We start from the raw sequence: 12,847 nt of genomic DNA on the forward strand, positions 1-12,847 counted from the left end.
TTATCTTTTTTAGAAAAAGAAAGTGGCACATTGTGGTGTCAGATACCTTTCCAATTCTTCCACGCGTTTTCTATATTTTTGAGCTATCCAAACATGCCCTAAGCTAATTCTTGTTTTTTAAAAATTTGTTGGCTTTTATATTTTATTTATATTTTAATCATAATTTATTTATATAATTATAGAATTTTAAATAATAATTATAATTTAAACAAATACTAGTTGGGGATGTAGCTCAATGGTAGAGCAATCAATACATTGCATCTACATTTTTGTTAAGCTAAATTTTTCTTTGTAAAAAAAATTGTTGCCTTTTATCTATTACTATTATTTAAGAAGAGATTTTTTTTGTGTGTGTCATACCCTTATGTGAGTCACAAATTTAAATGACTCCATAAAATATTCTTATAGTTTGTACATAGTTTTAAGAATCATGAAAATGAATTATCAAAAAAAATCATAAAAGGGATATACTTGGAAAGCTCAAAAGATAAATCATTATAACTTTATTCATTCCATGTTCTCCATGATTTCCCCTTCCAACCACCACCATCTATCTTTAATACGCCACTTACTCATCCATCCCTCCAATTCTTATTGTATTTTAACCTAAAGTTTAAATTATATATGCACCCATAGTGTGCACAAGAAATACTAGTATTTTATTTACTATAAGTCCATTCGGAGCGTCCTTTCATCTCTTGTAACATCTTTTCTTAATACTAGTATGGAGCACGTGTGTTGCACGTGTATTAATTTCATGTTTAATTGACCTATCATATTTAGAGTATTTGTTATAAGATCAGACTGTATAAAGTTTGGTATTTAAATGTTCTATGTCTACGAATTGTAGTTTAGGTACAAATGTTTTTACAAAGTTTGGTATTTAAATGTTCTATGTCTACGAATTGTAGTTTAGGTACAAATGTTTTTACAAATTTATATTTAGAAAATAACGAATGTGACCATTTAGACGAATTGTAGTTTAGGTACAAATGTTTTTACAAATTTATATTTAGAAAATAACGAATGTGACCATTTAGACTGATAATTAAATTAGCTATTAATATTAGTCTCCATACTATAAAGTACCACCAATTACCAGTATCAAAGGTTATATGTTTTCTAGTGCATATAGTTGCATTAGTAGTAAATTGTAGAACCTAAAAGACAGGACATTTATATCATTGTTGTCTAAGCCCTGTTTTCATGGGGGAAAGTTATTTAAGAAATAGTATCAACAAAGGCAATAATAATCACGCCAACCCGAGTCACTGCTTTAAGCGTATTTTGGACAAACACCATTATAGATCTTCTATGCTTCTCCACTTATTTTGGTTACCCCACAACATGAACAACTTGTTCACCATGTAGTAAGAAATAAGCATGCTATACGATCAGTAAGAATACACATGCTACATACTTGGTAAAAATACTTAGCAGAGTCCATTAAAAATTTAAGCATGCTATATTTGTGAAAATTTCCTAGAGTGATTGAAGAAAAGAAAATTGAAATTTAAAAGGAGATTGAAGGATGTGAACAAAGTATGTGAAATTAAGGAAAAAGAAAAAAAAACCTAATGAAAAAGGACTGAGATTCCTTCGAGAAGTTGAAGGGCTCGAATCCAGGATCTTCGACTTTTGAGATATCTTAAAATGCTAAAATGAGAAGGAAAAAAAATTAAGACTAACTTTTTTTAATCACAAGAACTAAAATTGACTCCCCTAATTTAAAACTTTTGAACCTTAATCAATTATTCATCAACATCTTAGAACATACATACAAAACTAACCCTTTTCTCTTGATGACTTGAGTTCATCTGCTCAATATTGCTGTAAGGAACAAAGAACAATAAATAGGGATTAGTTAGGTGGTGAATAGGATTTTAATATATAAATAGTGAGATTAGATATAAATAGAGATCGAGACCCTCTTACTTCCATGTGTTTTGTAACCGACTCGATCATGTTATGTGATTATTGTTCTCAAGCAACTTAGTAACTAAAAATTTATGAATTAAGAGTCAATTCATGGTTTGGATCAATGGGAAATTAATATTCAGTTATGGACAAGGAGTTAGTGGGATGATGGAAATTATATGGAAAATTTAGAATAGATAATGAAGAGCTAATATGCATTGATTAATTAGTGAGTAATAATAGGATTAATGGAGTGGACTGAATTGGAAATTCATAAGTATTTAACTGAGAGGTTATAAATACAGAGCTATAACATTCTTTCTCTTCTTCGTTTATGTTAATTTAACAAGCTAGCCAAGCTTGTATGCCCATTAACATCCTTTCCTCTTCTTAATATTATATTAAAATATTATATTATTAATACTATAATTAATATATTATGCCATTCTAAAATTTGAAATTATATTTTGCTACTATGATATATTATAAAAAATTTAAGATAGTACAATATCACACTATTAATAATATTATAGTAAAATGATGATAATAATTTTTCATGTCACCATAGCTGATACTGTAATTTTTCTACCATAGATAAATCATAAATAATATGATTAGATTAGATTTATATATAGTGGTTTAGTAAGAAGATGAATGATTGTAACGTTTTTTTCAAAATTATGATAGTGATAATTAGTGAGAATTATAAGAGACTAATATGTTAATGAGAGGTTATAAAAATATAAACAGCTTAGTCATGAAGAAATTATTTAGGGTTATAATGAATAATAATTCATTTAATTGAGGGTTATGTATGTATGAGGTATGGTTTATGCATAGATGCATGTGTTTTATGTAAGCATGTATGTGTTTTAAAGGGCATTTTTGGAAGAAATATTTTAACATGCCAACACACTTTTATAAATAGTATTAAACTAGATTAGATATACTAGTTAAGATGCACGTGCAATGCACGTGGTTGAATAATATGATTATTTAAATTTATAAAATAGAATAAAAATAAAAAAGGAAACAAAGTTTTTTGTGATAAAACTTTAAATAAACTTTTACCGAATTGAAGTAAAACGACAAATTACAAACACCTTTAAAATATTACAAAGAAGTAGTTAAGGAGCAAAACATGTACTTGAAGAATTGATTGACATTTATTCTTTAAAAAATATTACAAAGAATAATACCATCAAGGTATGGTTCAACATTCTTCATATCATAGAAGTAAAACTAAAACTATAAAGAAATATTTTCTTATGAAATTAGAGCAAGGAGATTACGATATATTTCGCCATGTGCTCTAAATATAAAAAAAATTTCCTTTGTTACAAGGTCCCTATCATATCTTACTCCAAATGATGTGAATGGCAAATGTTATTATAACTCACTTGCCTAGGCCAATTGTATTATATATAGGATATATAACTCATTTGGAATATCCGCATATGCTAAGTGAATTTTGCTGTTGTGAGAGAAAATTGTTAGAGGCTTGTATTCAAACTTTTTAGGTTTATACAAGACACAAGAATTTAGAGTGGATAGCTTATATATTATAAAGAACATATTGGTTTATGAAATGCTTATAGCCAGTAGTTGGGCTCCACAAAATTGGTTAACTTTACATTATAGTTACTAATTTGATACGCGTAACTATGGAATAAATCTCAAGCAAAAAATAAGAATTGAGATTGTTTTATCTTGTAGGTAAATAAATAAATGCTATTAGAGCTTCTCTTTATATTAAATTTAAATGTAATAATTTAAATTATTAAGCACCAAATATTAGTTCATGTGAGAAAGTAAAGTAATCTATGGCATATATACCTATATAGTCAATTAGTCAAATATATTAAAATTATGATGACCACAGTCAAAATTATACGGTGGGTTCATATTAAATATATTTTATAAAAAATAGTACATTAAAGTCAAAATCCTTTTAACCACTATATAGATTGTATGAAAATATTTGCATATATAAACTATACTACTTAGGAATAGTGATTTGCACTTAACCATTGTCTAATACATCTTAAAAATAACTTACTCTTTATTATCATCATTAATTGACGTATCTATGCATTACACTAAAAACACAATAAAAATTTAGAAAACTATAAAAGAAACACCCTCAAAAGTTTTAAAAATTATAAAAAAGCTCTCTAGTTTTTTGTAATTTGTAAATACACAAAACTATTAAACATTACATTGAAATCAAAGAATTGCAAAAATTCATTAAAAATTTTTAAACTTTGGAGGGGTAATTTGCAATGTACTGGATTTTAAGGGTGTTTTTTTATAAATTTTTAAATTTAATAGATTTTTAATTAGTTATGTTCTTTTCAAAAAAGTTATGGATAATATTGACCATGAAATTTTTTTTCTAAACATATACTTTTAAAGAGAGTATAATATTTTTTGTAAATTTTTTATTTTGTAAGGGTTGTTAGTAATTTTGTATACTCATTTTAGTGTCTACATGTTACAAATTCCCATAGTATTGTTTTTTGAAAATTATGAATTTTAGGGGTCTTTTTATAATTTTTTAAACTTATAGGCACTTTCTATAGATTATAAATTGTTTATAGACTATTTATAATTCCTATGTTTTCAATTTACTAATGAGTTTGAAATTCTTAGGGTGTTTTCTGTAAAATTTGAATTTTGAGTTTTCATTTGTAATTTTTAAAACTATAAGGGTTTTTTCTATATATTATAAATTATGTATGAGGATATTAGCAATTTCTCTATTTTTAATGTACAGTTAGGTTGAGAATTATCATGATTTTTATAAATTTTATAATTTTGAAGATTTTATTTTGTAACTTGTAAAAAGTTCAGAGTGTTTATTGTAAATTTTATAATTTTTTGGTGGTTGATTGTGTTATTTGTAGGTTTTTAGTGTGTTTATAGGATTAAAATTTTCAAGGTGTTTTTTACAAATTTTGAATTTTTAGGGGTGTTTTTGTAATTTTTAGAGCCTACAAGATATTTTCTCCAAAGTAAAAAAAAACTTTAAGTTTCTAGCTAGCATATATTTTTTAGATTTCTCACTAAATTGAAATAAGTAAAATTTATAATTTTTGAGATATTTTAATAAAAAATTGAATTTGTAGGGGTGTTTTTGTAATTTAAAAAACTTGGAGGATATTTTTTCATAAAGTTTAAAAAATTTTAGGCGCTTGCTAGCATTGTTTTTTAGATTTCTCTACAAATTAAAATAAGTAAAGAATTTAAATTATATCAAACATATCTCCTTTATCCAATAACATGTTAAGTCTCGTTATGAATAGAATAAATCATTTAATTACCAATTCAAAGAAGATAAGATAATTAGAATAGATTAGGATAACAATGTGATATTCAAAAAAAAGTTAAGGGTAATACATGGAAAGATTTTCTCATTTGAATTATATCAAACGTATCTCCTTTATCCAATAACATATTAAGTCTCATTATGAATAGGATAAATCATTTAATTACAAATTCAAAGAAGACATGATAATTAGAATAGGTTAGAATAACAAGGTAAAATTTTAAAAAAAGTTAAGGGTAATATTGACTATGAATTTTTTTTTCTGAACTTGTATTTTTAAAAGGGAGTATGATATGTGTGTGTGAATGAATATCATCGAAAAGCAAACACATGCTTTAATAAAAAATTAGAGTACTCAAAAAATAACAAAAAAAAAGGATGTATCGACATCATTTCTTAGTATTTGCTCAAGTGCGCTTGCAACGGACATTAATACATTAATTTAATACCCTAAGTTATTCTTTTTTAATAAAATTTTTATTTTAATATCCTAAAGTTTTACTTAATTTTCACTTTGATTTTTAAAGATTAAATACGTACAAAAATAATATTCTTATAATTTTAAGATTCAAAAATAAAAGTGTTAGAACATGATATTGAGCATTGAATTATACTAAATATCTCCGTCAAAGTACTGCAAACACAATTTTTTATAATAATAAATAATATAAAAATTAAGAAGTTTGTATCGATCCAATGGTCATCCGAAAGTTACACTTTCAAAAGCATATAAAATTCTTCTTCTCAAAAAACTCAACGCTTTAGACCTTCATAAAAATAAAAATAAAAATAAAAAGGAATTTATTTTGAGGAATAAAAAAAGGAAAAAATTATGTTGGAGGACTCTTGGTATAAAGTACTTTTTATTGTTTGAAGTGTCCCGAGAGACGTGGAAGAGGAAAAATAATAAAGAAAGAAGACAAAAATACATGAAGGACAAATAACTATAGCAATGAAGAAATTTTTTCGTATAATAGTATAGATATTAGGCATGATAAAATAGATATGTATAAGTTAGGTTCGGAAGGAGAAGTTGGCTAATTAAACTATTGACAAAAAATATCCAAGAGGTTTAGATATTGCAAGGGCACATGATGTGCAAAATTGCAAAAAACACCCTCAAGAATATATAAATATAAAAAATAGGCGCTCACAATTCTTCGTCGGCAGGAGATATATGCGTGTGCGGCCAAGTGTAATTTGCAAAACTTACGTCTATTGCGCGAGAAACAGGAGAGAAAGAGAGCGTGTATTGTTATCCGGCGTGATAAAAAAATTTCAAGGAGAATTACTTGGGGACACTCTGTAATTAAGAACAAACATGGAAAAAATAATAGACTTTAACCAACAACAAATATGAAGAAATGAACAATTACGCTCATAGCTCATGGATTTTGAACAAAGGAAAGAAAAACACCATCTCTCTCAAAGCAGTTCACGCAAGGCAAAGGAGGTGTAGGATTTTTAAGATCCTCGGAGTGGGACGTGATATTTTTACCATATTTTGTTGACAAATTTAGACAACAAAAAGATTTAGTTAGGATTTTTTATGGAATGTGTGGTGCGTGGGTTTTTAGAGCCAAATTTAGTTAGGATGTTTTTATCAAATAGAGTTGTATCCGTATCCGAGAAAATATCTGTAACCGTATCCGTTAGGATACGAATATGGTTACTCAAATGTATAACCGATAGGATATGGTTACGGATATGGTTTTGTAGTGAAATATCCGTATCCGTATCCGAAATATCCGAATACATATTAGTCATACTCTTACGATAGTTTTGATTCTTAGATTATTAATTTGTGGTTAATTTTGATAATCAAGATGTCTAATCTTAACTTTTCAATTATAATGGACATATTAATAAACTCTTTTGTATCACATGAACTATGTTTTTCTCAATACTATCTAGTTTTCTCATATCTGTTTTGTATCTGCATGCGTATCCGCTTATATATCCGCATGTATATCCGTAACCGTATCCGATTTTAGCGGATATGGTTATAAATTTTTCTTACCGAGCTATTTTCGTATATGTATCCGTATCCGAGATGGGTAAGCGGATATGGATATGATAAGCATCATATCCGAGCCGTATCCGGGCCGAATGCACCCCTATAAACCGTGCAGGGTGGGGTTTTCTGAAGATATTTTGTCATTTCTTTGCTCTGTCCTAATTTGACCCTAAGATGAAGAAGAACTGAATTAAATGTTGAGGGTACTCCGGTATTCTGAAAATTTTAACACATGACCAAAGTATGGGCTTTTTTTAAATAACCGAGCAGACAGTAGACTAGACTTGTTACGAGTCCATCTCTTCTTTTGCTCAGCCCCGTCATCATTTGCTTCTTTTGCTCACAATTCTGTCCTAATTTTCCCAAGTAGTCGATTCAATTGAGAAAGAAATGTTTAGAGAAAACCCTCTTAAAGTTTATAAAAAATCCCCAAAAAGTTTGAAAAAAACCCCCTGAAAGTTTACAGAAAACCCTCTGAAAGTTTACAGAAAACCCCTTAAAAGTTTACATAAAACCCCTGAAAGTTTTTAGAAAACCCCCTGAAAGTTTGCAGAAAGACCCCTGAAATTTTACAGAAAATCCCCTGAAAGTTTACAGAAAACCCCCTGAAAGTTTACAGAAAACCCCCAGAAAGTTCACAGAAAACCCCATGAAAGTTTGCAAAACCTCCCTGAAAGTTTGCAAAAAACCCCCTAAAACTTTACAGAAAACCCCCTGAAAGTTTGCCAAAACCCCCTGAAGTTTGCAAGTAGATCCTTGAAACTTACATATATATAGAAGCATCATAATTATAACTGAATGAGTTATTGGGTCACCCATGAACCATCCATTTAATAAATGGGTGGTTGAGAAGTGACTCATTTAGCATATGCTAAATGGATCATAAATGGTCAAGTGGTCATAAATGTGCCCACCCATTTATGACCCAACCAAGACCCAATCAAAACCACCCATTTGACATCCCTGTCGCACATCCTTTAAATCAAAAAGAAGTCGGTAACATACTCTTGAAACTTAATATAAAAATAAATTGTTATAAATTTTGTTAGAACTAATATAAAATTATAATCCTTAATTTTTGTTATAAAACTTTAGAGTTTTGATGTAATGATAAGAAAAACTTAATTTAAGATGATATATATCAGTGCAACCGAGATTCAAAATCTCACTAATGATTAGAGGGATTTTAAAAAATTGGATAAAGAAATAATTTTATTCTATGTTCGGTTGGAAACAGACCGGAACAACTGGCAACATCATGATATTCCAGCTCGTTGAAAAACAATAGATGCAAAAAAAAAACCCCACTAATTTGGAGGCACACCGGTGTAAAATGAGCATGAAAGGCTATTATCGTCAATTCCTACCCTAAACTCAGCCATTGAATATATGATGATACTAGAAATAGGAAATTATCCGGTGGTCTGTAAGGTAAATTTTCTATTTCTTTATTCGGCTTTTATGTTAATTTCTCTACCTTCTTCGTCGGAAATTTTCGCCCACTTTTTTTTTTACCAAAGGGAGAAGCTAGGTTTGTTCTAGGTAACTCTTCACCTATGATTTGCTGTAGGATTTTGCAATTCTACTATTTTGTTGAAATTAATATGAAATATTAAACATTGATAAATAGTTTGATGCGCATTGTTCTTGCTGATGCTGTATCTTGAAACATTCAAATGAATCAATTTTGTTAAAACATTAAATAGGTTGATGCGCATTGTTCTTGTTGATGCTGTATCTTGAAATGTTCTCTTGAATTCTACAGGAGGCATCAAACACATGCACACGAGGTTTTCGATCAAATGTCAAAGACTAGATTTTTGGTAGGTTTATTTGAACAATTCTGAAGGCAAACTTTATTTATTTTTTCTAAAGTGGTTGAGTTTGATGAACATGGAATAAGAAAGAATTTGGTGGAAATGCGGGATTAAAAGAAAGAAGTTGATATTGTAATCTTCAAAACTTCATTAGATTTATTGGTTTTATGTTGTGATCGATAGCTTACACCATTTCGATAGAAAAGTATAAAACAATGATGGTGCATGTTGCTCCTAAGGGGGAAATTTTGCTTTCCAACTTTTCAAATCATATGTGTGCAAATTATAGATATTTCTATCATTTTCGAATTTGGTTATAGCATTGAATTTTTTGAGAAAAGTTAATTTTGAATTCAAGCGATGTATTTTGGTCCATTATGCACACATTCAGATTGCATTTTTATGCAAGAATAAGTAACCTATAGTGATGGAACTGGGAGGCAAATCTTTTTATCATGTAGTTCCCCATTTTTTTAATTATGCAAGAAAATAGGGTTTATTATTATTATTATTATTATTATTATTATTACTTGTTGAGTTGAGAGGAGTGGTGAACATCAAGAAATATTTTGTTATTATTTCTTTAGTGGTACAAACACACTACACTCTCAAATACAAATACACACACTCTCTCTCACTCTTTCTTTCTCTCTTTGCTACTGTGATGGATCTAACACAAACACTTGGCGGGTTATTTATAACATGGGTTGTTGATTACTGTTGCAAGTTAGGTGGGGGAGGAGCTGCTGACTTTAACACTCCTCCTCAGCAGCGACTTTCTTGCGTTGGTGCGCATGATAGTGTTTTTTCTTGGCTAAACATCAAAAGGTCCCCCTTAACTTTGGACAATTATCAGATAACCTCCCATAACTTAATATCAGAAAAGCCCCTTTAGTTTTGGAGTTATAAAAAAATTTCCTTTAAGGTTTTACCAAAAAACCCGCCTGACAACATTAACCGAAATTTCACGAGGGTGGTTACACATGGGGTGTTTTTTCCAATGAAAATTGCGTTTTAAAATTTTAAGGGGGGTTTTCTGATAAAATCTTAAAATTAGAAGGGGGCAGGGTTGTATCTGATAACCCCTAAAGTTAAGAAGGATTTTCTGTTATTTTGAAAGTCTTGTGAGGTTATCCAAAGTTGGTGTTTTTTTTTATTTTTTATTTTTTTATTTTTTTTGGTTGGGGGTGGGGTGTTGGGTTCTGATATTAAAACCTTTTACCTTCTACTCTTACTTCCATGTTTGGCGTGTCACCTGTAAATTGTGATAAAAAATTTCTTCTTAATGATTAATTGAGCTTCTTATTTTCTCAGGGTAAACCAAGGATCCTTTAATCTAGAGTGCAGATTTTAATCATTTATGGGAAACTGCACTGGAAAGGTTTGTTTCGTTAAACAAAATTTTCATAATATGCAACTTTTGTATTTATATCATGACATGCTTTGGTTTAGTACTTTGCTCTGAACGTACTGTATTATAAGTTCTCATCTCTCATAACGCAACTTCTATTTATCTACTTAATTGTTTCTTTCTTCCTTTTGCATTTGACAATTCCACATTCACTGTGTTAATCATCTAAAAGTGACAATCTTTCTTCTCACATTATCCAATTTAGCATAAAGGTATATCTATTATTCAAGAAAAAAGGAAAGTGCATGTTTTTGCAAGCATTTGCTTGATGAAAATTGAATTTATCCTTCTTTTCTACTTTCATTATTACGAGTGACAAGCGTATGAATTCTTTCATTAGGATACTGGTCCTTCAGATTTCGACGAAAAATTACATCTCTGTGGTGGAAATGTATGGTATATATCTGATATGGAAAGCTGGGCTGAGAAGATATCAGAAGCAAACAAGGATGGAAATGTAGTAAGTATCACTTATGTTTGCTTATTTTATCTCAAGAAGCAGAGTTTTATCCTTATTCATTTTTTGTATAATGTGTGAGCCTGATGCTTCCTTTTACTTAATTTTTCCTATATTGCTATTCTCTGTTTTTTTATTTACAAATTTCTTGGCTACTTCAGGTTCTGGCAAACTTTAGTGCAGATTGGTGTGCTCCTTGCAAAATTATATCTTCTTGGTATGCTGATCAATCTATCAAGTACCCATCACTCACTTTTCTTACAGTAGATGTTGATGAATTGTCAGTAAGTACCACCTATTCTTTCTTGTTCTGCTCCATTTTTGTGTGGAGAAAATACAGTCTGTGTACATATATTCCCCGTTGTTTTATTACTCAGAGTTTAAGGAAACAAAAATAAAAGTATGCTGAAATGGAGAAAGTAAAAATATACGAGGAAATAAAATTTATTAAAACAGAACATAAGCAGATATCTAGAGTCAGAGATGACTTTCGAAAATATAGAAATAAGAGTCAAAATACACAGTACCGCTTTGAAAAAGAAATATTGGATGTGTTTCTGGTGATTATTTTCTGTTTGGCTTAGCATAACAAACTGCAATTTACGCAATTTAGTTTCCATAAACTGGTGCACTTATTTTTCTAACTGCGTATTTCATTTGGGATGCAAGAGTTGTCTTAATATAATTAAGAGAATGATATAGGCATTATTTTCTCAATGGTTAGCAGAAAGTTAACAGTTAAGCACGTTAAAGACCATCGGTCAATCCAAGAACACAACTGGATTCACCAAGAAATGAATCAAAACAATAAAACTGTAATAATAATAATAATAATAAATCATCTGAAGATCACAGAAGTTTTGATTATTGAAAATTTTTGGGATTTACTTGAGTCACTTTGCTTCACTAAAGTTATGCCTTTTTATGCACGATTATAGTCATGCTACTTTTCACTGCAGGAGCTTAGTACATCAATGGATATTCGTGCAGTTCCAACCTTCTTTTTCTTGAAAGGTGGCAATCAACTTGATAAAGTTTTCGGAGCCAACAAATCTGAGCTTGAAAAGAAGCTTGCGATTTTTTCAAGAACTTAGTTTTTCAAATGACGTTGTGATGATGGCTTGTGATGACATTAAAGATTCAAAAGTTTTGCTAGTATTCTGCAGTCTCGATTCTACTCATTGTTCATGTTCTAAGCATTGGTGCAGGGTTGTGCCATTGGTCATGTATCTCGCATAATTAACACAAGTATTTAGTTACATAAGATTTATTCCTTGGTGATGGAAGTACTTTATTTTGTGTTGGCTAAGTGTATTTGAAAAATGAAAGCTCTTTTGAATGCATATGTAGAGTCTTCCTTTGTTTCACTAATCAATAGATTATCCTCGCACGAAATAACAAAGTGAATGTTACAAACCTTTTACATTTGTCGTTCATTTTATCCGCTTATGTTCAATCTTAGGGTTTCTGTCATAATTTGAACATTTCATTTCAATTCAAGGATTTCGAATGTAATATTGATCTCCAGAGATGCAGTGTAGAAATGTATCATATGATGGTTAAAATTGTTTATGATATGAGGAATGAATCTTGTATAATCATACTGGACACCCTTCATATTATATCCAATAATTTTCATGGAAAATTGACATAAAGAGCAGTAACCTGAGTATATGCAGGCCATAGATATTGAAATTAAACTTGATTTTGGATCAAGCTTAATTTTGGGTTTATGATGGAATTATTCTAAGTTTGACCAAACCCAAAATTAGGTCCAAATTCTAGAGGTTTTCTAGAAACACTCTAGAAGGTTGATCACCTCCTTAAAGTGTTCTAGAGAAATCTTTAAGCTAAATATCTAGATAATAGTATAGAAACATCTAGATAATTTGTGATAAAA

The 12,847-nt window shown here is 29.4% G+C and overlaps 1 protein-coding gene across 4 annotated transcripts; it reads left to right on the plus strand.

Moving 5' to 3' along the window:
* LOC109822667 (thioredoxin H4-1-like) lies at positions 8,525-12,288 on the plus strand. Of its 4 annotated transcripts, none has more exons than XM_020388898.1 (6): positions 8,526-8,693; positions 9,028-9,085; positions 10,394-10,460; positions 10,831-10,950; positions 11,109-11,231; positions 11,907-12,288. In XM_020388898.1, the coding sequence occupies exons 3-6, from the start codon at positions 10,440-10,442 to the stop codon at positions 12,039-12,041; spliced, it is 399 nt and encodes a 132-aa protein (XP_020244487.1). In that variant the 5' UTR covers positions 8,526-8,693; positions 9,028-9,085; positions 10,394-10,439; the 3' UTR covers positions 12,042-12,288. The 4 variants fall into 4 exon arrangements, with proteins under 4 accessions (XP_020244489.1, XP_020244487.1, XP_020244488.1 ...); XM_020388899.1 differs by lacking the exon at positions 8,526-8,693 and adding an exon at positions 8,703-8,804; XM_020388900.1 differs by lacking the exon at positions 9,028-9,085 and having other exon boundaries at positions 8,525-8,693.

The sequence above is a fragment of the Asparagus officinalis genome, chromosome 8 (genome assembly GCF_001876935.1).
Source record: "Asparagus officinalis chromosome 8, Aspof.V1, whole genome shotgun sequence".
Taxonomy (NCBI): domain Eukaryota; kingdom Viridiplantae; phylum Streptophyta; class Magnoliopsida; order Asparagales; family Asparagaceae; genus Asparagus; species Asparagus officinalis.

Bases quoted from the DNA above. Each gene is read 5' to 3' on its own strand.
- LOC109822667 (XM_020388900.1), top strand. From the start codon at position 10,440: ATGGGAAACTGCACTGGAAAG. The intron at 10,951-11,108 runs GTAAGTATCACT...TGGCTACTTCAG, and splicing joins CAAACAAGGATGGAAATGTA to GTTCTGGCAAACTTTAGTGC. The intron at 11,232-11,906 runs GTAAGTACCACC...TTTTCACTGCAG, and splicing joins TAGATGTTGATGAATTGTCA to GAGCTTAGTACATCAATGGA.